Source organism: Taudactylus pleione, unplaced genomic scaffold (genome assembly GCF_031769625.1).
Source record: "Taudactylus pleione unplaced genomic scaffold, aTauple2 ptg000095l, whole genome shotgun sequence".
NCBI classification, from domain to species: Eukaryota; Metazoa; Chordata; class Amphibia; order Anura; family Myobatrachidae; genus Taudactylus; species Taudactylus pleione.
In genome coordinates, this window is record NW_028284497.1 from 29167355 (window position 1) to 29191849 (window position 24495).

At 41.7% G+C, this 24495-nt stretch overlaps 1 protein-coding gene across 1 annotated transcript in view; it reads right to left on the reverse strand.

Moving 5' to 3' along the window:
• Positions 1-24495, reverse strand: part of DAPK1 (death associated protein kinase 1) — a 188652-nt gene that overhangs the window by 50040 nt on the left and 114117 nt on the right. Inside the window, exons 3-12 of the mRNA XM_088470085.1 lie at positions 19615-19836; positions 16177-16315; positions 15867-15996; positions 15700-15748; positions 14674-14700; positions 13993-14145; positions 13387-13432; positions 10840-10929; positions 9678-9770; positions 547-666 (exon numbers count right to left, since the gene is read on the reverse strand). Coding sequence (XP_088326211.1) covers positions 547-666; positions 9678-9770; positions 10840-10929; positions 13387-13432; positions 13993-14145; positions 14674-14700; positions 15700-15748; positions 15867-15996; positions 16177-16315; positions 19615-19836 — 1069 coding nt within the window. The remainder of the gene's footprint in view (positions 1-546; positions 667-9677; positions 9771-10839; positions 10930-13386; positions 13433-13992; positions 14146-14673; positions 14701-15699; positions 15749-15866; positions 15997-16176; positions 16316-19614; positions 19837-24495) is intronic.

The following is a 24495-nucleotide window of genomic DNA, read 5'->3' on the forward strand; positions in this document are numbered from 1 at the left end:
AATATCTGGTCGATTTTAAAAACTAGAACTACTTTCATTAACAACCATTTCTATGGACTTATTTTAAAAAACTGGCAAATCCTTGCAAACCTTGGTTAGCTGAAAACCGTATAGGTAAGAGTAAAGGTTCAACATGATCCCAGGCTTGCTTTTTACTGTAGGCCAATGATAGGCTCACCTAGCAGTGCCAATGTGACCTGTGCAACGTGTTTTCCTGAAATGTTTCCATACTGTAAAAAAAACCTCTGTCTCAAGGTCAGAGCCTGAAGGTTCCCAGGTAGACTAATTAGATATTATGCTAACTGAACTAGGCCTGAGCTGGTTTTATCTCAAAAAGGCCTCAATATCTGTGAAGTGCTAGATACACTTACACCAAAATAAACCAAAAAGGGATTTATGGCTCCGAAGAGATATAAAAAAGATCCCAAATTCAACTTAAGAAAATACCCCATCCCTAACAAACATTAAATAGACTGTAATTGAAATCCTTTAAGGCTAAAAACTTCTTTATACACAAAATGTGAAGCAAATTATGTAAACATTTACCTTGTTTGGTTGATTTACATCGTAATTTGTCAAAGACCCAAGAAGGTGTTGTAACCCAGGCACATTGTCATCATTTATAGCGTGGATGATGGCTTTCATAACAAAAGAGTCTTCTTCATCCTATAATGTCAGCATAAAGAAACACAGTGTTGAGATTCAGCAACACAACTTTGACATTTATCCAGAACTACAAAAGTCTGATACTTTTAAATGCTATATTACAAAATGTATACAAATAGCCACTGATGGAAAGCAATCCTATTACCTACTGCAAATGTTCCCTATTAGCACCAACCCATAACACAGTAAGTGATATCAGGCGATGCTTTTTGAGTAGATAAAAGCAGGTGCATGGTCCAGGGGGTCGCTACATTAGCCATGTGTGTTAAGTAATGCTCCTATGACACATTAGCACAATAGTCAGCTAAAGTTTAGAAAATATATAATTTAGTAGCTGACTTGACTCTAAAATCCGAGCCATTTCAGCAGCACGGGTTGGGTATGAGATGCTGGCGGTCGGGATGCCGCTGGTCAGAATACTGACAGCGATATCCCGACAGTGAAGAACCCGACAGTGGTAGGTAAGTATAGTACAACTAATCTTAATCCCTACCCTAACCCTCCCCGGTGTCTAAACCTAACCTCCCCTCCTAGTGCCTAAACCTAACCTCCCCCTCCCTGCACCCTAAAACTAATCCTCCCTCCCCGGTGCCTAAACCTAACCCCCCTCTCCACGCACGCCCTAAACCTAACCCTCCCCTAATCCCTGATACTTATCTTTGGGACGCTGGTGGTTGGGATACTGGCACCGGGATCACGACGATGTCGGGATTCTGGTGCCGGTATTTAGACTGTCAGCATCCTGCGTGCCAGGATGCTGACTACATCCCCACTTAAAGTATACTCCATAATGAAATGTGTAAAAAAAACAGTGAATGCAAAGTGTGTCTGGAATTGGAAACCATTTGTAATAAAAAGCTACATTGCTGCAGGTAAGATTGTTTTTATTATGTATTTCTTATGAATACAGGATCAGAGAATTCCAATGTTATAGAACTGATTTCAAACATCACTAGGTAAGTGTTTTGTGAATCAGACAATGACTATGTTTGAAAATAAGAAAGACAATTAAGGTTTATTTAATACCGTGGATAAACAAAAGAGCAATGATGTAACCCTTAGAAACTAGACATAAGTTTTAATAGACCTAATGAATTGGAATGTTATTAAGTAAGCGCCATTGTCTATACAATAAAAGGAAAATGTATTAATATGAGGGAAAACTATTAATATGTAATTCCAAACAAATATTTAAATGGAGGCAAAAAAAACAGCAAGGTTGTTTAAAATCAGAGCTTGACAAATCCTTTTGCTGCCTGGCTACCAGATTTTACAGGGAGGGCGGAAGCAGACCCTCATCAGCCTCAGTGCAGATTAGTGTCTGTAGTATTGCAGTGGTTATTTCATGCCCAGGAGTGCATGTGCTGAGAGCCACCTGCGGTGACTGCTGTGTCTGTCCGTCCTGGCCTGCGCTGGCTTCTCCTGTACGTCCCATCCTGCACTGACTCCTCTCTGTCCCGGGCCTGCACTGACTCATCCTCTCCATACCGGGCCTGCTGTGACTCCTGCTGTCTGTCCCAGTCTGTGCTTATCCTCCTTTATGTCCCGGCTGTCTGCTGTATCCTAACTCCGGCTGCATAGAGCTCTCCGGTAAGAGAGTCTATGTGTGGCATGGGATTGCGGAGTGGCTTCAGAGGATAGTGGTGTGACCACGAGGGGGGCGGCATGGCTGCGGAGGAGTGGTTTGCCAGCCGGTATCCCCTAGTTGTGTGGCCATTGGGGGGGCTAGCTGCTCAGTAATGTGACCGTGAGGAAGGGGGGGGGGGTTTGTTTGCCCAGGGGGGAAGCTGCACAGCAATGTCACTGCAGATCGATGGTTTGCCTTGGGGTACCCCCTCAGTAGTGTGGCTGTGGGGGTTGGTTGTCTGGGGGGGTAGGTGCTTAGGAATGTGGCCCTGGGGGAGATGTGCAGAGCAGTGAGGGGGCCTCCATTTTACTATATCCATTTAACTGCATACATTTTGTGGACTAGTATAGTGTGTATAACAGTTGCATAACACACAGAGCTGTGCTCTTCACTCACTCCTGTAATTTTTTTGGGGTACAGCTGTCTGCCTCCTACTTTCATCCTAGCTCCTAGATTTTAGAAAAATGTGTCAAACTCTGGTTTAACTAGTGTTAATGGCTTGGGAAGTCTTATAGGATTTTAAACAACGATGGCATCTTGGACTGTGCAAATTCTGAATGATGATTTGTGTATACAGACAACCTTATATATGAATCGCACAGGATGCATCAGCAAAACAATATAAGTAAAAATTGAGTATTAAATACTATATACAGCGACATCCATGTTAAACTATTGGAAGACAAAAAAGGGTTGGTTTGAAGTACTGGAGGCAAATTATTTTATCTGAATCTCCATAACCTGGCGTGAAACAACTGCCTGAATAGAGATCAGGAAAATGATGGCCTGCACCACCTCTAATGATGCCCAGTACAGCAGTTTCTGCCCTCTGATATGTTAGAGCTGCTCAGCTCAGACCAGGGAACATCTTAATAATTAACAAAACCAGACAAGGCAGCATAAAACCAAGGCCCAGGGACAACGTTAGCAAATTGTTTCTCAATCCCCTGTGGTGTACAAGGCTAGGATACTAGAAAACTCCAGAAAAGTAGATTATTATTATTAACAACACTTATTTATGTAGCACCAGCATATTCTGCAGCACTTCACAATTGGGAACAAACACAGTAATAGAACAAGACAATTAACAATGAGATATGGTTGATAGGTTTATTATACAAAATTTCCATATTTAGAAAATGCTGCCATACAGGAAACCATTGCCACAATTCCAGTTCCTCTTATGTGGATTTATTAAAACTGCATGTGCTATGAAAAAAAGCAACTCATGACCAGGAAACGGGGAGTACAAAGAAAAATATTTTTCATAACACTTGTCCAAACAAAATAAACAAAAATCTGTAGTGATACCAATACTAATAACAAATGTGGTTCACTTCATTAGCAGTCAATGAATAATTAAATATGAGTCAGTAACAAAGAAGTAGTTGAATGCGTATTCTTTTAACGCAATCTTGCGTGTGGCCATCTTGTACACATATCCTTTAGTTTTATCGCAAATGGAGTCCTAAATGCTAAACAGCACCAAACTGATGCGTTTAATTTAATCATGTGTGTGGTATACAAAGCCAGTAGCAATGTAGATGTTAGGGAGCAACAAATCATTACGTTTATAGAAAACTATAGCACGCCTGAAGTATCTACATTTCTGGATTCTGCAAAATGACCATACGGGCACACACATTCACCAAACACCATGACATCATACTGGAACAAGAGATGACAGGCCGATAAACCAAGGATCCAGTAAGTGCCAAAAAGCAAATAACAGATTTGTCATCTCTATAGATTGTCATTACCTCAGGGCATCATGTATATGCGACAAAATTTGCTTTCTCTCATATATTACCAACCCCGGCCCCCATGTAGAAACAGGTTGAGAGTAGGGGTGAGCGGGTTTGGATTTCTGAAATCCGAACCCCCCCGATCCGAGTCCGATCCGAGTCAGGCTCGACTTTTCCCGCCTGACTCGGATCTGAAATCGAGGCAAAACGTCATCATCCCGCCTTCCGAGTCTCGCGGGTTTTGGATCCTATATAAGGTACCCACGTCGGCGCCATTTTCTCACTCGGCTGTGGACAGTGAAGAGGGAGGGTGGGAGTTAGGGCTGTGTAGTGTAGTGTAGTGTAGTGCTGCTGTTGTCCACTACTTCAAAGTCCATAGGGGCTGGCTGTGTTGTGCTGTGCTGCTGTTGTTGTTAATAGGGGCTGTGTCCACTACTTCAAAGTCCATAGGGGCTGGCTGGACTGTGTTGTGCAGTCAGTTCTCCATAGGGGCTGTGTCCACTCCAAAGTCCAGTGCAGTGTCCCAGTCCTAAAGGGGTGCTGTAGTGTTGTCCAGGGGGTGCTCTGTCCATCAGGGGTGCTCCCCCCAAGTGCTAAAAAAATAATATATTTTCTGTGTATGTGAATTGTGTGCGCAGTAGCCGCACGTGCATCAACAAAGTAGTGCCAAGCGTGCGCCTGTGTCATAAGTAAAGGGCCGGCTGGCTTGACCGTTAAGGGTGCTATAACCCCCGAAAGTACACTCCAGTCCAAACCAAAAAAAAAATTATTTTCTGTGTTTGTGAATTGTGTGCGCAGTAGCCGCACGTGCATCAACAAAGTAGTGCCAAGCATGCGCCTGTGTCATAAGTAAAGGGCCGGCTGGCTTGACCGTTAAAGGGTGCTGTAACCCCCGAAAGTACACTCCAGTCCAAACCAAAAAAAAAATTATTTTCTGTGTTTAGCCCCACGTATATATCAAATTGATATAACATAAATGGAGGACCAAACTTTCTCCGATAAAAATAAAATAGAGAAAGATCAAGAACCACTTCCTCCTAGTGCTGAAGCTGCTGCCACTAGTCATGACATAGACAATAACATGCCATCAACGTCGTCTGCCAAGGCCGATGCCCAATGTCATAGTAGAGGGCACATACAATCCCAAATGGCAAAGTTCAGGAAAATGACCTTGAAAAAGACATTTAAATCAGCTGAAGAGAAACGTAAACTTGCCAATATTCCATTTACGACACGGAGTGGCAAGGAACGGCTAAGGTCAATCTCTAGTATGTTCATGACTAGTGGTTCAGCTTCACATGACGATGGAAGCCCTCCTCCCACTAAAAAAATCAAAAGAGTTAAGCTGGCAAAAGCACAGCGAAGAACTGTGCTTTCTAAGAAGATATCACAAATCCCCAAGGAGAGTCCAAGTGTGGTGGTGGTTGCGATGCCTGACCTTCCCAGCACTGGACGGGAAGAGGTGGCTCTTTCCACCATTTGCACGCCCCCTGCAAGTGCTGAAAGGAGCACCCACAGTCCACTTGCTGATATGCAAATTGATGATGTCACTGTTGAAGTACAACAGGATGAGGATACTGGTGTAGCTGGCGCTGAGGAGGAAGTTGGCGAGGAGGATTCTGATGGTGATGTGGTTTGTTTAAATCAGGCTCCGGGGGAGACAGTTGTTGTCCGTGGGATGAAAAAGCCCATCACGGTCATGCCTGGGCAGAAGACCAAACATTCCACCTCTTTGGTCTGGCAATATTTCTATCCAAATCCGGACAACAACTGTCTTGCCATATGTACCATATGTAAAGGTGAAATAAGTAGGGGTAGGGACGTCAACCACCTAGGAACATCCTCCCTTATACGGCACCTGCAGCGCGTTCATAAAAAGTTACTGTCAAGTCCAGAAACTTTGGCTAAGACCGTAAGCAGTCCAGGGACACCTAAATCCCGTTGTCCTGTTGTATCCAAGCGCCTGCAAACCACACCGTCAACTCCCTCCTCGTCAATTTCCTCCTTAGTCAGGATCGGAAGTAGTCCTGCAGGCCATGTCACTGGCATGACTGACTCTCCTATCCGGGATTCCTCCGGAGGATCCTGCATTGCTATGCCTACTGCTGCCGCTGCTGCTGTTGCTGCTGTTGCTGCTGCTGGGAGTCGTTCATCATCCCAGAGAGGAAGTAGGAACACCACTACTTTTACTAAACAATTGACCCTCCAACAGTCCTTAGCGAGGAGGATGAAGTACGACAGCAGTCATCCTGAAGCAAAACGTATAACTGAGGCCTTGACTGCTATGTCGGTATTAGACGTGCGTCCGGTATCCGCCATTAGTGCAGTGGGATTTAGACAATTGATGGAGGTAGTGTGTCCCCGGTTCCAAATCCCGTCTAGATTCCACTTCACTAGGCAGGCGATACCGAGACTGTACAGAAACATCAGAAAAAGTGTCCTCAGTGTCCTGAAAAATGCCGTTGTACCCAATGTCCACTTAACCACGGACATGTGGACAAGTGGAACAGGGCAGACTAAGGACTATATGACTGTGACAGCCCACTGGGTAGATGTATCACCTTACGCAGCAACAGCAGCAGCGTCACCAGTAGCAGCATCTCAGAAACGCCAGCTCGTTACAAGGCAGGCTACGCTGTGTATCACCGGTTTCAGTAAGAGGCACACCGCCGACAACCTCTTAGAGAAACTGAGGGAAATCATCGCCCAGTGGCTTACCCCACTTAGACTCTCCTGGGGATTTGTGATATCTGACAACACCACCAATATTGTGCGGGCATTACATCTGGGCAAATTCCAGCACGTCCCATGTTTTGCTCACACAATAAACTTGGTGGTGCAGAATTTTCTGAAAAGCGACAGGGGCGTGCAGGAGACGCTTTGGGTGGCCCGAAAAATTTCTGGCCACTTTCGCCATTCAGCGACTGCGTGCCGAAGACTGGAGCGCCAGCAAACACTCTTGAACCTGCCCCGCCATCACCTGAAGCAAGAGGTTGTGACGCGGTGGAACTCAACCCTCTATATGCTTCAGAGGATGGAGGAGCAGCAAAAGGCCATACAAGCCTATACATCCACCTATGACATAGGCAAAGGAGGGGGTATGCACCTGACTCAAGCGCAGTGGAGAATGATTTCCGTGTTGTGCAAGGTTCTCCAGCCCTTCGAACTTGCCACACGTGAAGTCAGTTCAGACACTGCCAGCTTGAGTCAGGTCATTCCCCTCATCAGGCTTTTGCAGAAGCAGCTGGAGAAAGTGAAGGAGGAGCTAAGACGGAGCGATTCCGCTCGGCATGTGGGACTTGTGGATGAAGCCCTTCATTCGCTTTGCCAGGATTCCAGGGTGGTCAATCTGTTGAAATCAGACCACTACATTTTGGCCACCGTGCTCGATCCTAGGTTTAAAGCCTATGTGGTGTCTCTCTTTCCGGCCGACACAAGCCTGCAGAGGTGCAAAGACCTGCTGGTGAACACACTGTCAGCTGAAGCGGAACATGACACGTCAACGGCTCCTTCTTCATTTTCTCCCGCAACTGGGGCTGCCAGGAAAAAACTTAGGTATCCTAAGCAACCCGCTGGCGGTGATGCAGGGCAGGCAGGACCAAGTTTGGACTTGTCTACTGACATGTCTACTGTCACTGCATATGATACTGTCACCATTGACAGAATGGTGGAGGATTACATCGGTGACAGCATCCAAGTAGGCATGTCAGACAGTCCATACCTGTACTGGCAGGAAAAAGAGGCAATTTGGAGGCCCCTGTACAAACTGGCTCTATTTTACCTGAGTTGCCCCCCCTCCAGTGTGTACTCCGAAAGAGTGTTTAGTGCAGCCGGGAACCTTGTCAGCGATAGGCGTAGGAGGTTGCTTCAACAGAATGTGGAGAAGATGATGTTCATCAAAATGAATTATCAGCTCTTCCAGGGAGACCAGCCTCCAGAAGGTACAGAGGGACCTGTGGTGGTGGATTCAAGTGGGGACGAGTTAATACTTTGTGAGGATGAGGATGTACACACTGAAGAGGGTGAGGAATCGGTGGATGAGGAGGATGAGGATGACATCTTGCCTCCGTAGAGCCAGTTTGTGCAGGGACACATTAATTGCCAGCTTGTTTTGTGGGGGCCCAAACGAACCAATCATTTCAGCCACAGTTGTGTGGCAGACCCTGGCGCTGAAATGATTGATTTGTTAAAGTGTGCATGTCCTGTTTATACAACATAAGGGTGGGTGGGAGGGCCCAAGGACAATTCCATCTTGCACCACTTTTTTTTCTTTGCATTATGTACAGTTTGGGGCCTAGTTTTTCAAACTGCCATCCTGTCTGCCACTGCAGTGTCACTCCTAGATGGGTCACGTGTTTGTGCCGCCCACTCGTGTCGCTTAGCATAGTCATCCAGCTACCTCGGTGCAACCTTTTGGACATAAAAAAACACTATTGTGAGGTGTGAGGTGTTCAGAATAGACTGGAAATGAGTGGAAATTAAGGTTATTGAGGTTAATAGCATAGGAGCAGAAAAACCTACAAATTCTGTGATTTTAGCTGTTTTTATGCTTTTTTTCAAAAAAATACAGATCCAAAACACAAAACCCAGAACCCAAAACACGGAAGGGTGGTTTTGGCAAAACCAATCCAGATCCAAAACACGAAGAAAGATCCAGATCCAAAACCAAAACACGAAAAGTGGCCGGTGCACACCCCTAGTTGAGAGTTAACTCCCAACTTTTGACAAAATTTGGGATGGTTCAACTGGAGTAAACAAAATAAATTCTAATTATTGGCAGAAATGTCAGCGATTTTTCTCTAGTTTGTATAAAGTCTTGACAAACTGCGTGGGGCCAGTCTGGATATAGATCCAACAGTTTGTAGGTGGGAACCATTACAGTTTGGATCAAGGAAATATGCCCATTTCTAATGTCTGTTCAACTTCATGGTCACGTGCATAAGTTCCAAGCTCATATTGGTCAGAGCCAATGAAAAGTAAAACATGGTTCTCCTGCAAACGAGTCTGGCACTTATACAGCATATGAGTATATTTGTGCAAGAGTTTACAATGTTAAAATCTATGAAGAAGTAAATATGGCTAACATAATGGCTGGAGGTCCAAACACAACAAATGGCCAAACCCATTTAAATCTGACGTTAATGTTTTTAAACAAATGAAATGCAATGGCAATGTGTGCACCATAATTATAACTCGCACACAAAGTAAATGATTAATTCTAAACCTGAATAAACTGTTGCATCTCTAGTCAGCTTTATCCTGTAAGGATACCGTTATTTTACAGATAATATGAATTAGCCATTCATTTACAGTATGCTGTATGTATAAGGGCTTGTTTTGTTCCATGAGGGTACATATATGCTCTAAGCGAGCTGCAATCTTCCAGAAGGTCAATGGCTTTGTTTGTGCATTAGGACTGTAACACAGGTGCTTTGCAGACCAATAAATTGCTGGCTCATAAACCAGATATGTTCTGTATAAAAGCCACAAATCCTCAGGACAAGTTCTTGTTTCAGACTGACCATTCAGAAGCCGGTAGCTGGCAGGCCATGTATGCAGTATTGCGTTCTCCACTAAACATTGCCAAACAAAAAGGAATGAACAACCCCTTGTTCTTATTGATTTTTTTTTTTACTTACCAGAGTGTCATCACTTCTAGCAATACTCATGTTGCTCCTTGATAAGAAAGATCTTGATAGTCTTTGGCACAGGGATATTAAGCGAACAGATTGCTTGAAAAACAGAAGACATTGCTAGTCGGTTATCCTCAATTGCATAAGAAATGTATGTATCTCTAACAGCCACTGGGGCAGATGTATGAACCTGTGGTAAGTGATAAAGTGCAGCGTGATAAACGACCAACCAATCCGCTCCCACCTGTCATTTTTCAAACACAGTTAGTAACATGACAGTTTTGAGCTGATTGGTTGGCCGTTTATCACTCTGCACTTTATCACTTTCCAGAGCTTCATACATCTGCCCCATTATGCATAAAATGTCCTCTATGGGCAATGAATCATGGAAATCTCCAATGCACTACGCCTACTGCAGGTATATACACATGAACAATTTCAATGTTTAAGACCATTGGCTTGGGAAGTGGGATGCAATTTACAGACACATGCTGTAAAACATTCAAACCAATCAGATAGTTGCTTATGTTAGAGTAACTTGCAAATTGCTAATGAAAGCCAACATCTGGCTGATCACAACCAGGGACATGCCTAGATTTTCAGCCAACTAAAGTTACAGCATATCTATGGTAAACACTCGTAAAAGGACAATTACATTTTGTTACTCAGCAAGTATTCAGAAATCTAGTTGAAATACTTTTTGTTGGGCATTCCCATTTCTGGACTAAGCTTTATGAAATGTGCCTTTAGTGTGAATTCTGGACCTCACGATCATTGGCATGTTACGTTTATTTGAAAGTCATTGGAAGCCAAATATGTTTACAGTAACACTTAAGCTCCATAGCAGCAACTGTAAGGGCATCAGGGGATGAGGGGCATGGGTTATTGTATGGTGCCTTTAATGCCTAAACATCTTGCTTAGTTATGGTCTTCAGCAAAAAAGCTATTTTACTCTACAACAGTGCACAGTTACGGCATCAATTAGGATAGAATACTAAAAAAAAAAAAAAAAAAAAAAAAAAAGAGGATTCTAATAGCGTTATGACAAAATTAAACCTAGAACCTGCACTGGGACCTATGTTACATATAAGAGATCAAAAAAGATAAAACAATACATGGAATATCCACAAGAAAGGGAAAAACTACCACCACCAAGACAAAAACTCACTTTCCATTTTCTACGTGCAGCAAACTTCTTGAATTTCTCCATGTTCACAGCGGAGGCTTTTCTGCTTAGCGCTTGTTGTGTATCTTTAGGCTGAGACAAGTTTACAAAGAGTCAGAAAGGCTGCGTCTTACATTCATTGCGGAAAACAGCTTCACAATGTAAGTAATCCACGCACTGTATACTGCAGTGTTACTGTGGTAATCACATTGATAAAATATAAGCAGTAAATTGGAAAAGATCCCTGAACACAAGAAAAAATGCTGGAAATGTCTGATTGATGCCTTTTATTTGTGTCTGCAATGAGACCTGAGGGGGACAGAATGCAGCCAGTTATTACTGCTGCAATAAGCTGCAAGGTAAGATGGAGTTCAGCCTCTCCCAGGACATGCGCTAAGGAACGGAGTGAAAACCACACTGGCAGTTGTTAATATTAACTTCCATCAATAACACTGTACCTTTCAGTACAAGACTGATTCAGGCAATACAAGGTTTGAGCTTGCGCAATCTAATTTTTGAAAACAATTAGTCTTATTTTTTTTCACAAAGCAAAAATACAATAAAATTGGTAAGTATACAGTAAAACTACACAAAAGTGAACAACATAAACCAGGTAATTGAAAAATGGGAATTCGTAATTAAAAAAACATTATTGCGCATATGGCAAGAACAAACTGCCGAGGCGCCAAATTGATGTGCAATCTAATTTAACCCTGTATAGTGTTACAATATTTATAGCTTGTAAACAAAGACACTGAGTTACTATGCTTTCAAAGGAACCGAGACACAAATACAAAATAACTTTATTGGAATGTTAATACTATGACTATGTGCCTGATTCAGAGTTGGGAATAGAGAGAGATCTCTCAACTGATCATCTTGGTGAAACCATGCTGCACTGCAGGTGGGGCAGATTTAAAATGTGCAGAGAAATTTAGATTTGGGAGGAGTGTTTCCAAACTGACATCTAAATTGTAGAGTAATAATAAAGCTGAGCAGTATTTGTGGGCTACATGTAAAAGCAGCCAGTATTTACCCTACATGCAAAAAAAAAATTTATTTACACCCCTTGCATTGCAACATGGTTTGCCAAGGTACACAGTTAAGTGCTATCTCTCTCTCTATTCCCAACTCTGAATCAGGCCCTATTGTCCAATAGAATACCTCTTGAACCATTGACACATTGCTATGGCCGACTAACAGGATCACTCCCATCACTTCACACATATTGATGAAGTGAAAACAACAAATACTTGTAACTCCTTTTTAAGAACAGAGTTGGGCATAAAGATCAGAGGATCTGTACAGATATTACTAGTAGACGGGCTGAATGCAATATTAATGAAGGTGATCTTGATAAAACATTGCCTTTTTTAATATTGAATTTTGGCTATAACATGTTTATTCATTTTATTTGTCCATAAGGTTAATTGGATCGCTATTTGTGGCCAATTTTGTAGAGGGTTATTCACTATACTCACCAACTTTTATCACTTTAAGATATTTTAGCACCAACATGGCACTTTGAACATTTGTAACTCTTTATACTGCTTAAATTTCCAGGCAAATCTTACAACAATAAAGGTTCTATTATTTTGCTCAGATTTAAGCTCATGCTTTCTTTTCTACTATATCCTTCACTTTATTATCTCATTTTTCTGTGACTGAAAAAAAGATATAAAGCTGCATACACACGTAAAGATTTTCTGTCCAACCATCCAACTAGTTGATTGGTTGGAATGAAAATCTGGTAAGGTATGAAAGTAAATGACAATCAGCAATTTGCTCCCAAACACCGGAAAATGGACAGAAACTGTTATTTGAACAAATTGTTTAGATCAAACATTTAACAAACTTGTCTGACGACCATTTTCATCTGTTTTCTGGAATTTAGGAGCAAATTGCTGATCATCAGTTACTCCCATACGTTACCAGGTTTTCATTCCAACCAATCAACTAGTTGGGTGGTTGGACAGAAAATCTTTACGTGTGTACCCAGCTTTAGGGATGAAAAATCAAGCAAAGTATTTCACAGGAACTACTAAACTATGAAGGTGCTTAGGAGAGAGTCCTGGTGCATGAACTGTGACAAAAGCCTAAAGTCTCCCCCTCTCCCTCCTGGCTCTTATTTCAAAGAGGAAAAAACTGTGGTTGGAAAAGATTAATACATTTTAAAAATGTTTTTTTTTCCCTCTCTTACAATGGCTTTGGTTGTTTTCAAAGACAAAACAGCAACGTACATACATATCATGCCCGCATGATTTACTTAAAGGTTTTTTAAAGCAACCACATAATCAAACAAATTAATATAGGGTGGTGGCACCAGCTTTCATACAGTTGAAGCACACCTTACTTTTATATTACACCCTCATTTACCAAAATACATGGGGGTACACTGAATATCCGGTGACTCATGGAAGGTTAAATTCCCATCAGTTTTTAGCTGACAATGCATGTTAAACTGATAACAATATAATGAATAATAATTTATGGACAAGACATGCTTGTAATGTGATGATGTGGAGTTACTGCATGATTTTCTACATTTACCTTAATCCATGGGTGACGTAAACTATCTTGTATCGTCATTCTCTTCCTTATAAGAAAAATAATAAGTAGATATTGTAAGGTGCGAGACAGGGTTACAGGTGGAAGAAATGTGATCTTTATTTTACCTAATGACTTTATATGCATGTTCTAATTTAAAACATATAAAGCATCTACAAATGTCTACCAAATAATTAGGTTTCTTCTACCTATAGGACACTTCATTTCTATTTTTCCTTATATATTATCATATTAGAATATTTTAAAAAAATGACTTGATAGTAAATTTTAAGGCTACAAGTTCTTTATCTGTACACGTAGTGTATTCCCATTATGCAGCATGGAACAAAAGATCTACCTTTCTCTGTTGCCCCACACTATCATAGTGTTATTAGCAGTGCTTATATTGTTTTCTTTTCAATACATATTTGAAGTTAAAAAAAAAAATGCTTTCATGAGTGCAGTGTCTGTGCATAATTGTGGTTCCATTCTTTATAATTGAGGTTTTGTATAGCTTACTCCTGTACAGCATCTCCCACTCCACCTTTATTGCGGTTCCCAAAACTCCTATTTACCAGATTTCAAGGAGTTCATTGTAGCAGAACTTACTTTGGGTCCTTGACAAGAAGCTGCCGAATAAAATCTTTTGCTAGGTTGCTTGTGTTACTGAAAAACTCCTCCTCAAACTCATAGCTAACGGCAGATATGTTAGCCAAAGTCTCTTGTTTGCTCTCACCGAGAAATGGGGATGCGCCACTTAACCTGGACAAACATCAGCAAAAAAAGGTTACAGTCTGTCCCTGTACTCCATCAAGAAGCCAACATTGGTGAGACTATAAGTTATGTCAGTTTTTTTTAAGGTTTACTTAGATAGAAAATGACACCTTTGCAACAATTAAATAAATCAGCTATATGGCTAGGCTGTACAACAAATTGCCAAGCACACTATAAAAAAAAAAAAAAGGATGCTCGCTGTGCAGGTGTGACACTTACAATTCCCTCTGAAGCACTGGAATGGTTACACATTTATTTTATGTACTGTAAATTTTAATGACCGTAGAACAATGTGCACCATCCATGCTGTTGACAGCGCATTATTCAGTCTGCGCCACTAATGACATAACGGCAGTGTAATCATTGTGTGGGACATGTAGTAAGGAACAATTTCCTATCTTGTGATCTCAAATGCTTGGTGACGCCATTCTTCTAGAAACTCTCTATACTTGAAATGTCAAGAGATGAAAAACATATCCAACACGAGTAAAATATAGTACAGAAAATAATACTTACAGGATGTAGGTTATTACTCCAATACTCCTATAAAAAACACAGGAAAAGCTTACAAATGACATACCTGAACATTACTTTTATAATATTTTTAAAAGAGTGATGTCATTAAGTCAAAAATAAAAATGTCCACAATATTGTGATTGTTCTGCAACATGTGTGGTTGATGAAGTAAATATGCTGTTGTTACAGACCCATCACATCAGTCACAGAGGTTCCAATAGGTAAGAACAGTTATCAAAGCCCCCTCCCCATTTGGGCATTTGTCACATGTACAGACTGTGTCGCAGAGTTGTGCATTTAAATAAAAACAAAAACAAAATAGCTTACAAAGATCATAGGCATGTATGATAGAAAATGTAAATGTGTAAGGGTTGTGAATGGGATACCTTACTTCTGACCGTTGTACGCATATGCACCTATGCAGACTTGTGCAATTCGGGATGTAGTCAAAAGGTTACCAAGGGCGATATGTCGACATTCTAACATATTGACATTTCATCACTGTCTACATGGTGAATGTCCAAATTATGGCCATGTCAACATTCTCATGCCGACATTATACCACGCCCGTACAATTCTGCCACTTATACCTGCCTGTGCCTGGAGAGGCAGGATGAGGGTATGAAGGGGTATTACAATGTAGGTTGAGTACAATAAGGGCGTATTTGCACAAATGCCTGTAAGGAGATGTATCTAGGGCAGGTGAAAATACGTGCTAACGAAGAGGACTTCACGTAAAACATGCACATATGCTGCTCATGCCTATTTATCTCACCTTATTATTTTTTCCTTCTTTTATGCCCATTTTGCCAACAATTATACATAAGCCCCTATGTGAAGATCTAAAATTGTGTAAGTGGAGTTTTAGTAAAATAGATGGACAAGGACGCAGACACCTACAATAGGTTATATTCCTAAACCTCCATCAGGTCACGCAATATGTGAACATAAATGAACAGTAAACACAGTAGTGTTCATGTGTTGTCTTTATAGATATCTGGCTGATGTGTAGATGACAGTCCTTACCACATATCTGACTCCAGACCAAGTGGCTCATAGTTTACGATTTCGGGAGCTTTAGATGGGAGAAAAGAAAAGAAAAACATTTTATATACAGGACTCTGCTACAATTGAAGAACAAAATAATTTCCACATTAATACCAACAAGATGATCACCATATAGATGCACTTACCAACAAATTCTGGAGTTCCAAATATGTTTTTGAATTCATTTCCTGAATCAATTTTGTGAGCTAGGCCAAAGTCAATAATTTTAATGCGAGGCTTAGGCATATTCCTGTCTAAAAGCATGATGTTCTCCGGCTAGGAAGAGACAAAAGACACATAAGATTAATTAAGGGATGATAGCTGGCCTTTCATACAACCAATCCGGCACATTTTACATGAGGCAGATCTGACACGAGTGTATTTGGAAATATAAAGTACAAATTTTACAGTGTTCCAGTTCTAGTGAGAAATGATGCGATAGTAAATGTTCTGCACCTTGAGATCAAAGTGAGCAATTTGCAGCGAGTGGAGGTAATAGACGCCATTCAGGATCTGTTTGAGAAACTCTGTAGCTTCCTCTTCTGTCAGCGATTCCTTCTCAGCAAGAAAATCAAATAGCTCGCCACCTGCAACACTGGAAAGATGCAACAAGGATAAGGAGTATCAGTGATCAGATAGAATACAGACACAGAACAATTCACAGACAATCCTGTTAGAGAATAAAGTAATGATACAGTAATTTAGCAACTGCATAACAACTGGGTGCATTGTGAATTACTTTTGCACATAAATAATTTTTTCCCAAAACTTTTTGAAAGCACGGTGCACTAGAGTATCAGCATTGTTTTCATGGCACCCCTTAGCCATAAGTTTGTTATTGAAAAATTCAGAAAAAAAATATTATTAAGTAAATTATGCTTACCTGTCATCCTTCGGTTCAGTTATGTGGTGGTGGACAGGGTTGTACTTCTGTTTGTCCATTTTTTTTTTTGTTTTTGACTGTTACATTGACCATAAATGCATCTCATGCCTAATGCAATGCACCATGCATCCCGCCCATGGAATCAGTATGCTTTACCGCGGAAGCCCGGCAGTGAAGATCCCGACAGGTGAGTATTTTTTCTATTTACTAGCCTAACCTCCCCCAACCCTAACCCTCACTCAGGGGTGCCTAACCCTAACCCCCCCCCCTCCCAAGTGCCTAACCCTAACCCCCCTTCCCCACAACCTAACCCTAAGTCGCCCGCAGGGGGGGGGTGCCTAACCCTAACCACCCCCCAGGGGTGCCTAACCCCCCTTCCCCTAGCATAACCCTAACCTCCCAGTGGGGTGCCTAACCCCAAGTCACCCCTGGGGGCCCCTAACACACCACCAAACCCCCCTGCGCGCGCGGCTGTCCGTGCCCGGCTTACCTTCGATCGGTAAGCCAGGTGTCGGGCTCCCGGCGAAGGTCTAATGACAGCCGTTGGGATTTCGACGCCTGTCATTAGACAATTGCCAGGATTAGACAGTGGGCATGCTGATTGGCTGGCACCTTATCACGGACTTATCACTTTTCACTCTGTCTCATAACACTGCTTAGTAAATAGACCCCATAGACCTATAGATTCCAACCACTTTTCACTCTGTCTCATAACACTGCTTAGTAAATAGACCTATAGATTCCAGAATTCTTTGATCGGCTAACGTTCCATTGTGCTATATGAATGTAAATAAACATGGGTGTCTGTCCATGCAACCTTATTCAAGCTATTGTGTATACAAACAAAGAGCATACGAAATTTTTTGTTTCGAAGGGCATCAAACTAAAGAACTCTACCTGGTTTATATATAGGCCTTGATGGAAAGCACATAAGTTATCCAGAAAGATAAAGCAGGTTGCTAGTGAAAGTTACAGAAAAAAAGAAAGCTAAACAAAACTGAAGTGGTGACAAGGTGGACGCAGCAAGTGGAAGAGGAAAAAAAAAAAGGAAACGTACATTAAGATCTCTTAAGACAGTCAGTTTACAGCAACAGACAAAATAAAACAAGACTGTATGGGAGGGCATACATTATAATTTATTTATATGTCGCCACAAGTGTTCCGCACCGCCTTACAAAGTACATAAACGAATAGGTTGACCAGTGACTTACAGTACTATACAATACAGAACAAGGAACAGTAATAATATACATTGGTACATTATCAAAATGTATACGGCTTAAGGTGCGTACACACTGGGCGATAAAGTGGACGACTGAACGATAACGTTATCGTTCAGTCATCCACTTTATCGTCCATTTTTAACCCCAAAAAGATGAACGATAACGACGACGCGCATTCCCGCGGGTCGTTCATCATTATCGTTCATCGGGCTGACATGCAGGCCAACCTGACGATCTCGTCAGGTTGCTGTATGTCAGGGAATGGGGGAGAGAGCCCGGCGCTGAACGAATCATTAATGATATCGTTCAGCGGCTGTGCTCAATGTCATGAACGATATTGAGCACAGCCTGCCGGGGACAACACTACACGATATCGCTCAGGGAGCATATCGTGTAGTGTGTACGCACCATTAGAGTTCACTTCATGTTGTCTGGACTGTAATGCATCACAGGCTGTAACAGAGGACACCCTTACTACTCATGAACAAACATGTTTGTGTACACTTGTCAGATAGGAGATTTTCCCATGCAATAGCAGAACAAGGAATAAAACACCTGGTTGTCTCTGAGCTATGTATGGTTATGTCCAGGTCATAATAATAATGGTGATGATGATGATCCAATAGCAGGAAAATCTAGACAAACATGTCACTGGAAGGTCTGGTCTGACAGGTGTTTACAGAAACTGATGTCACTTCGATGACAGAAAAGTAGAAAGAATAACACGATGAACTGTACACAGACATACTGACATCAGGGATGAGAGCAGTGTTTTCACACACCTGCATAATTCACTAATGCCTTTATATTTTCTTTAATATAAAGATTATATCCACATGCAGTGCATTGGACAAAAATATTAAATAATTGATGATCTGTCATATACACAGTGGGAGTGGGGTACATTATTCCTAGTAATTGCACGCCTTTCAGTTTGAAAAGAAGTTCATTGCATGAGATGATCATCATATCTGTGAGTGTTCTGCCCTAGCTGATAAAACCATTGCAAATCAAATGTGATGCTGGTGACATCACCAATAAACAGAGATATAAAATAAATTATATAGGAAATTCAATATATACATTTTTATAAGTATTTTTATTTGTGATATTTAATGTAGACACCTAGCAAAAGGGGCAGGGCCTGAATAAATGTACTCTGTATAGCATAGCGTAATACGATGGCGCTATGGAAAAAAACCACTGATTCAGGCTTCCTGTTGCAGAAGATATATCTCAGACACCTGTAATAACCATTGGGCCTTCCTATGGAATCAGACGAGTTTTTCATAATATGTGAGAACTATGGAAGCCCATTTTTGATGCGACGACCAACTGTGTCCTAATCAAATGGAGGCCTCTTCTGATGGAACTAAATTCACCCATAAACTGAGACTGCAATTCCATCACACAAACTGGAGGGCTATTTGTTTTAAATCATAGAAACAAAGAACCTTCTGAACCTAAAACTAATGAAATCACTGATCCCTTAGAGTAGCAGTGCATTGAATTTCATCGTTACACCACTGGCAAGGAGGGGGCTGAATGGATGTTTGCCAGCTATTTGTGTCTCATATCTGACACCCCGTAGGGAAAGTAAACTCACTACAAACTAGTTTAGTTCAGCAAAACCCTCAGGCTGGAATAATGAAGGGCTCTTGAAATAGCAGCTCTTTGGGTGTTGTGCCATTCTTGTGGCTACACAGGAAGCTCATTACATCATCCTTTCAGTACCCGAAACACAAACAATCCTGGGGGGAGGGGGGGAAGAGTGGTTGTGGCACTTACAGCTCTAGAATGAGAATGACATCCGTTTTGTTCTCGTACACCTCATGCAACGTGATCACATTAGAATGTTGGATTTCTTTCAGTATGCTGACCTCCCTCTCAATATCCTCCCGGGTCACCCCACGGCGGCTGGACTTGGTTCTCCTCTTCTTGATGAATTTCGCAGCATACTGCACGCCCGAGCTTTTTTCCTGGCATTTCTTCACCACTGCAAACTGCCCACTGTAATAACAGAAAATAAAAAGAGTGAATGAAGGTTGCAATCCACATAGGATACTAGGTTTAATGTACAGACTTTTCTGCAGGCTGCAGTGTGTAAAACGTCCTTACTGACAACTGCACCCCATTATTTTACACCCCAAACTGGGCCATTCTCCCAATGTTACCAGATGTCAAGTAATTGGGCCCTCATATACCAATACTAGAAATGTTTTGCATTTACAGATTTGGAGCAATTACAGTTACTGAAGACATAAGATTTAGGTAGACAGCTCAATTTTCATTTACCACAACAATACAAAGTATGGTATCTGCAATTTTCCTACAAAAATTTATTAAAACAAACATCTTAAAAATATTTTTTTTGTACAAATATTGGTACACAGATAATTATCGGGACAGCTAGACATGGACTTGTCACAAGTAAAGCCAATCACTACTAATTGTTAACAGGATTGGTATGAAATACCGGTGGATGTTATACCGACACTGGAAAGCAGAACAGCAGGATCCAGACTAAGGTAAGTTTCTAACTATCCCTAACCCTCTCCCCCCCCTAACCCCCCCCAAATACCTAACCCTAACCTCCCCCCGTAAGTGCCTAAACATAATCCCCCCCTCCCCGCAGCCTAAACCTAACCCACAGGGGGGGTTGCCTAACCCTAATTTCCCCCCCAGGGGTGCCTAACCCTCCTGGGGAGGGGTGCCTAACCCTGTCCTCCCCAGGAGCCCCTAACCTATCCCTCCCCCCCAGCGGCTGTCCGCACTCGGCGCCTGGCTTACCTTCGCTCGGTATGCCGGGCGTCGGGCTCTCGGCGTAGGTATGACAGGCGTCGAGATTTCGACGCCTGTCATTTGTCCCCTGCTGGGATGACAGTCGGGAAGCCGACGGTCGTCATTTCGACCGCTGGCTTTTTGACTGCATCCCTTGTTAACATTGATTTTTTTAAATAATATACAGTAGTAGCATACTCTGCATCACTTTACAATTGGGAGCAAACATGGGTGTAAAGCAAGTGGGTGTTAGCAAAGAGCTCATATGTTTACAAACTATAGGTAACGAGTTAAAGGTAATTCTATCTATGTTTTTGTGCAGTTAAAGTGGGACTATGGGAAAACTAAATCTTTTTTTTTTTTTTTTAAAGTATAAATCACCTTCCTGTTCTAGCCTAACAGATTTTAAGCCAGTGATCGGCAGCCCTAAAAACTTTAGGGGTCAAAAGGGTGTGGGCTATCACTGCTAATGATTGAGATGGGATTTGCCATTTTTTATAATATTGTACTTCAGCAAATCCAGGGCTTGGGAGCAACCAATCTTTTATAGCAGTGATAAGAACATACGGCCCTCCAAGCCTTCAGATGTAGCCCCCATCTCTTTCCTACATTGTTGTTATATTTGATTGTTATACCTTACAATGCTGGTTTAAAAGGCCTGTTGATATGTTATTACAGACAAGTGTCTCTTTCATTGAGTAAATGCATTAATTTACTGCCAAGATTAGAGTTGGGTACGCACTATGCAATATATCGTTCATTCAGCGGATGAACGATAAATTGCATAGTGCACATCTGTGTGTGTACAGAAGATGTGTCTGTGAATGATGCTCTTCACAGACATATCTGATCGGCCCTGAGCACAGCCGATGACAGATCTAGCAGATATATATATTGTTTCATTCGCATGTGTATGCAGGTGACCCGCCGACCAATCCAGTAGGCGGCCACAGGAGTAAATGTAAATGCCCACTCACTTGTGATGTCTGCCCAGATATATCAAGCTGCTGTTTGGTAAGCGCGCATAGCTTACCAAATCGGGCGCTCGGTCAGCGTGACTAGGCTGTCTGCAGATAAATCTTTCAGGTGTGTACCCAGCATGTGCAGGCCCTTTGAAGGTTACAGGGCTACCCAGTAAGCCCCCTAAGTTTATCAGGTTGCCTGTCACTGTTATACACCCTAAAGTGCTTACAGTTAAATAAAACAGAGGCAGATATGTACAGTCAGGAAAGTATAAAAGACGACATTTAAAATAATATAGTGATATTCAGCACAACAACATAAACATGCTATTCAAAAATAAAACTTTCAAGCTTAGGCTTGTGGGGGTTTTTTATTGTAATAAATTACTGGGAGAAAAAAACTGTTAAAATTCAACAATATATTATGAAAAAAAAAGTCTACAAAACAATCAGTCACGTAATGGAATTTTGTAATGCCAGGTCAGTGAGGAGAAACGGCTACGGGCGGAGAGCAGGCTTTTGAACCAGATATTGCAATAAATTAGCTAAAGTTAAAATCCGTGTACCATATAAATCAAAAATGTATGCCAAGTTTATAATAGAACACATCAAGTTCTCATGGTAAAGCTACAGACTGTTAATTTTAATATGGAATCGGCTGATTATTTCTAGACAACCATGGGCAGATCATTCATATCCAGATTACAAAGTACTCCTTTAGGATGGGTAATTATAATGTAAAGCGTGAAAGTCCATGCTTTCAAAGGATTATTTTCTGCTTGGACAACATTATGCAAGTTTGATTTGTATTAGCAACAATTTGTTCACTCACCACAGTGAAACCACTGGAAAAATGGCCAAAAAATACAGCCATTTATTGATATCAAATCACTAGTTATAACGGGTTATCCTCAATTCTATGGTTAAACGTTTCCCAAAAGGATCACAGATGACATTTGGCGTGGGCTGTTTCTTGCAAAGGAAGATGTCTATTCTAATTGGGTTGGCTTTGATGGTGGTCATAATCCCAACCGTACCTATGAGGAAAACAGGCCATGCAGGAGTTTGAGCCATCTACCAGCCTAAAGAATATCAATTATGAGAAATTTCTCAAGGTCTTCTAGTAGAATCATCATCAATGTCAACAGGTTCTGTGTCTCTACATGGATTTTAGGTTGACAAACAATATGTCAACATTCAAAAATGTCGACATGGTTAAACTGTCAACATTTTGGATTATTTCTAGGCAATCCAACTCAAGATAATATGCATGGTTGATAATCAGGATCCTGCTCAAGCTCCTTAAGAGAAATCTTTCCCAACCATAGATATACTCTAGTAATCAACAACTTTCTTGCCACTCAAATAAATTATCTGTTTCTCTCAAATGCTGCACCCTAATTTTACTGAGAGGGTGGTACAATAAAATAAATAAGGTAACAAGATTTCTCATTGTTTAAATATATTCAACTCATACAAAATCAATAGTATGGCCTTGGTAGATTCTTTTTCCACATAGTCCCCATACAAGCATTTGTTCCAAAGGTACACAAAGGCATCTATCCTGGCATAGAATAAATCAGTGTCAAGCACCTGAAGCCAGGACATGACTGCTTGCTGAACTTCACAGTCGGTTGCAAATTGCCTTCTATCCAGGTGCTTCTTCAGTGGTCCAAAGAGGTGGGAATCCCTCTGTGCCAGGTCAGGGCTGTAGGAAGGATGGTCCAGTACTTCCCAATGGTAGCGCCGTAACAACTGTGGTTTGAAGGTTTCTTACCCAGCGTGAACACTTTTTCCTGTACCCCAGTTGCTCATGAACAATGTTGTGCACAGTACCCACTGAGATGTTCAGTTTGTTCGCAATATCACTAACTCGAATGCGTCTGTCCTCCTGAATATACGACACAAATTGTCATCTGTGGTGGACGTGCTTGGCCGGCTGGAACGCGGCTCATCTTTAACATCTGTCCTGCCGTTATCAATGGCAGCGCAACCAAACCCAAACCTGTTTCCATTACATGACGTTATCACCGTATACCTTGACAAGTTGGTGATGAATTTCAGCTGTTGATGTGCCCTTAAGATGCAGAAGTCTGATCCCACTACACACCTTAATGTCTGACCATGTTTCTGCTAGCCCTGCCATCTTACTGATGTTGGGAAAGTATGACTGATATGAGGCGCCGTGAGGGGAAGCAATGGGCTACCTGCTCTGGCGGGAAATTAGAGTGAAATAGAAAACATTAAGCACATGAGAGGTCTTGTTACCTTACTTATTGAACCATCCTCGTATATTACTTTGTGCATAGTTCAGTTCCTGGACTGCAGCATCTCTAGCATGTCATCTGGCCACAGAATGACACGGACAGATGATGCCTCATCACATATCTTGGCAGCTGTAGGCGTATCCTTGTTATTTTTTTCGACTACAGTGTTAGATTACACCTGACAACACACTTCTTAATGGTAGTATTACGAATTAGTTTGTTTGACATCACCAAGTATGCACAGCCCAAATTACAACAGATTGGATTGTGATGGGGCAGGACAATCAGATCTTAAATCAGGTGGGAACATTCAGTGTAATGCAGATTATTCCAGATAGAAACATAGAATTTGACAGCAGATAAGAACCACTTGGCCCATCTACAGATGTGTCCTGCTACATCTTTGCTGCGTAAGTGGCAAATCACGGCAAGTATGGCGCGAGGAGTGCGTCTGCGCGCAGATATGCGCGCACTGTGTTCGCACCCGCGACTCCATAGGATACTCTTATGCCTATCCCAAGCATGCTTAAATTGCTCTACTGTCTTAACCTCTAAGACTTTTGATGAGAGGCTATTCCACTTATACACTACCCTTTCTGTGAAGTAATTTTTCCTCAAATTTCCTTTGAATCTCTCTCCCTCCAGTTTCAGTGCGTGTC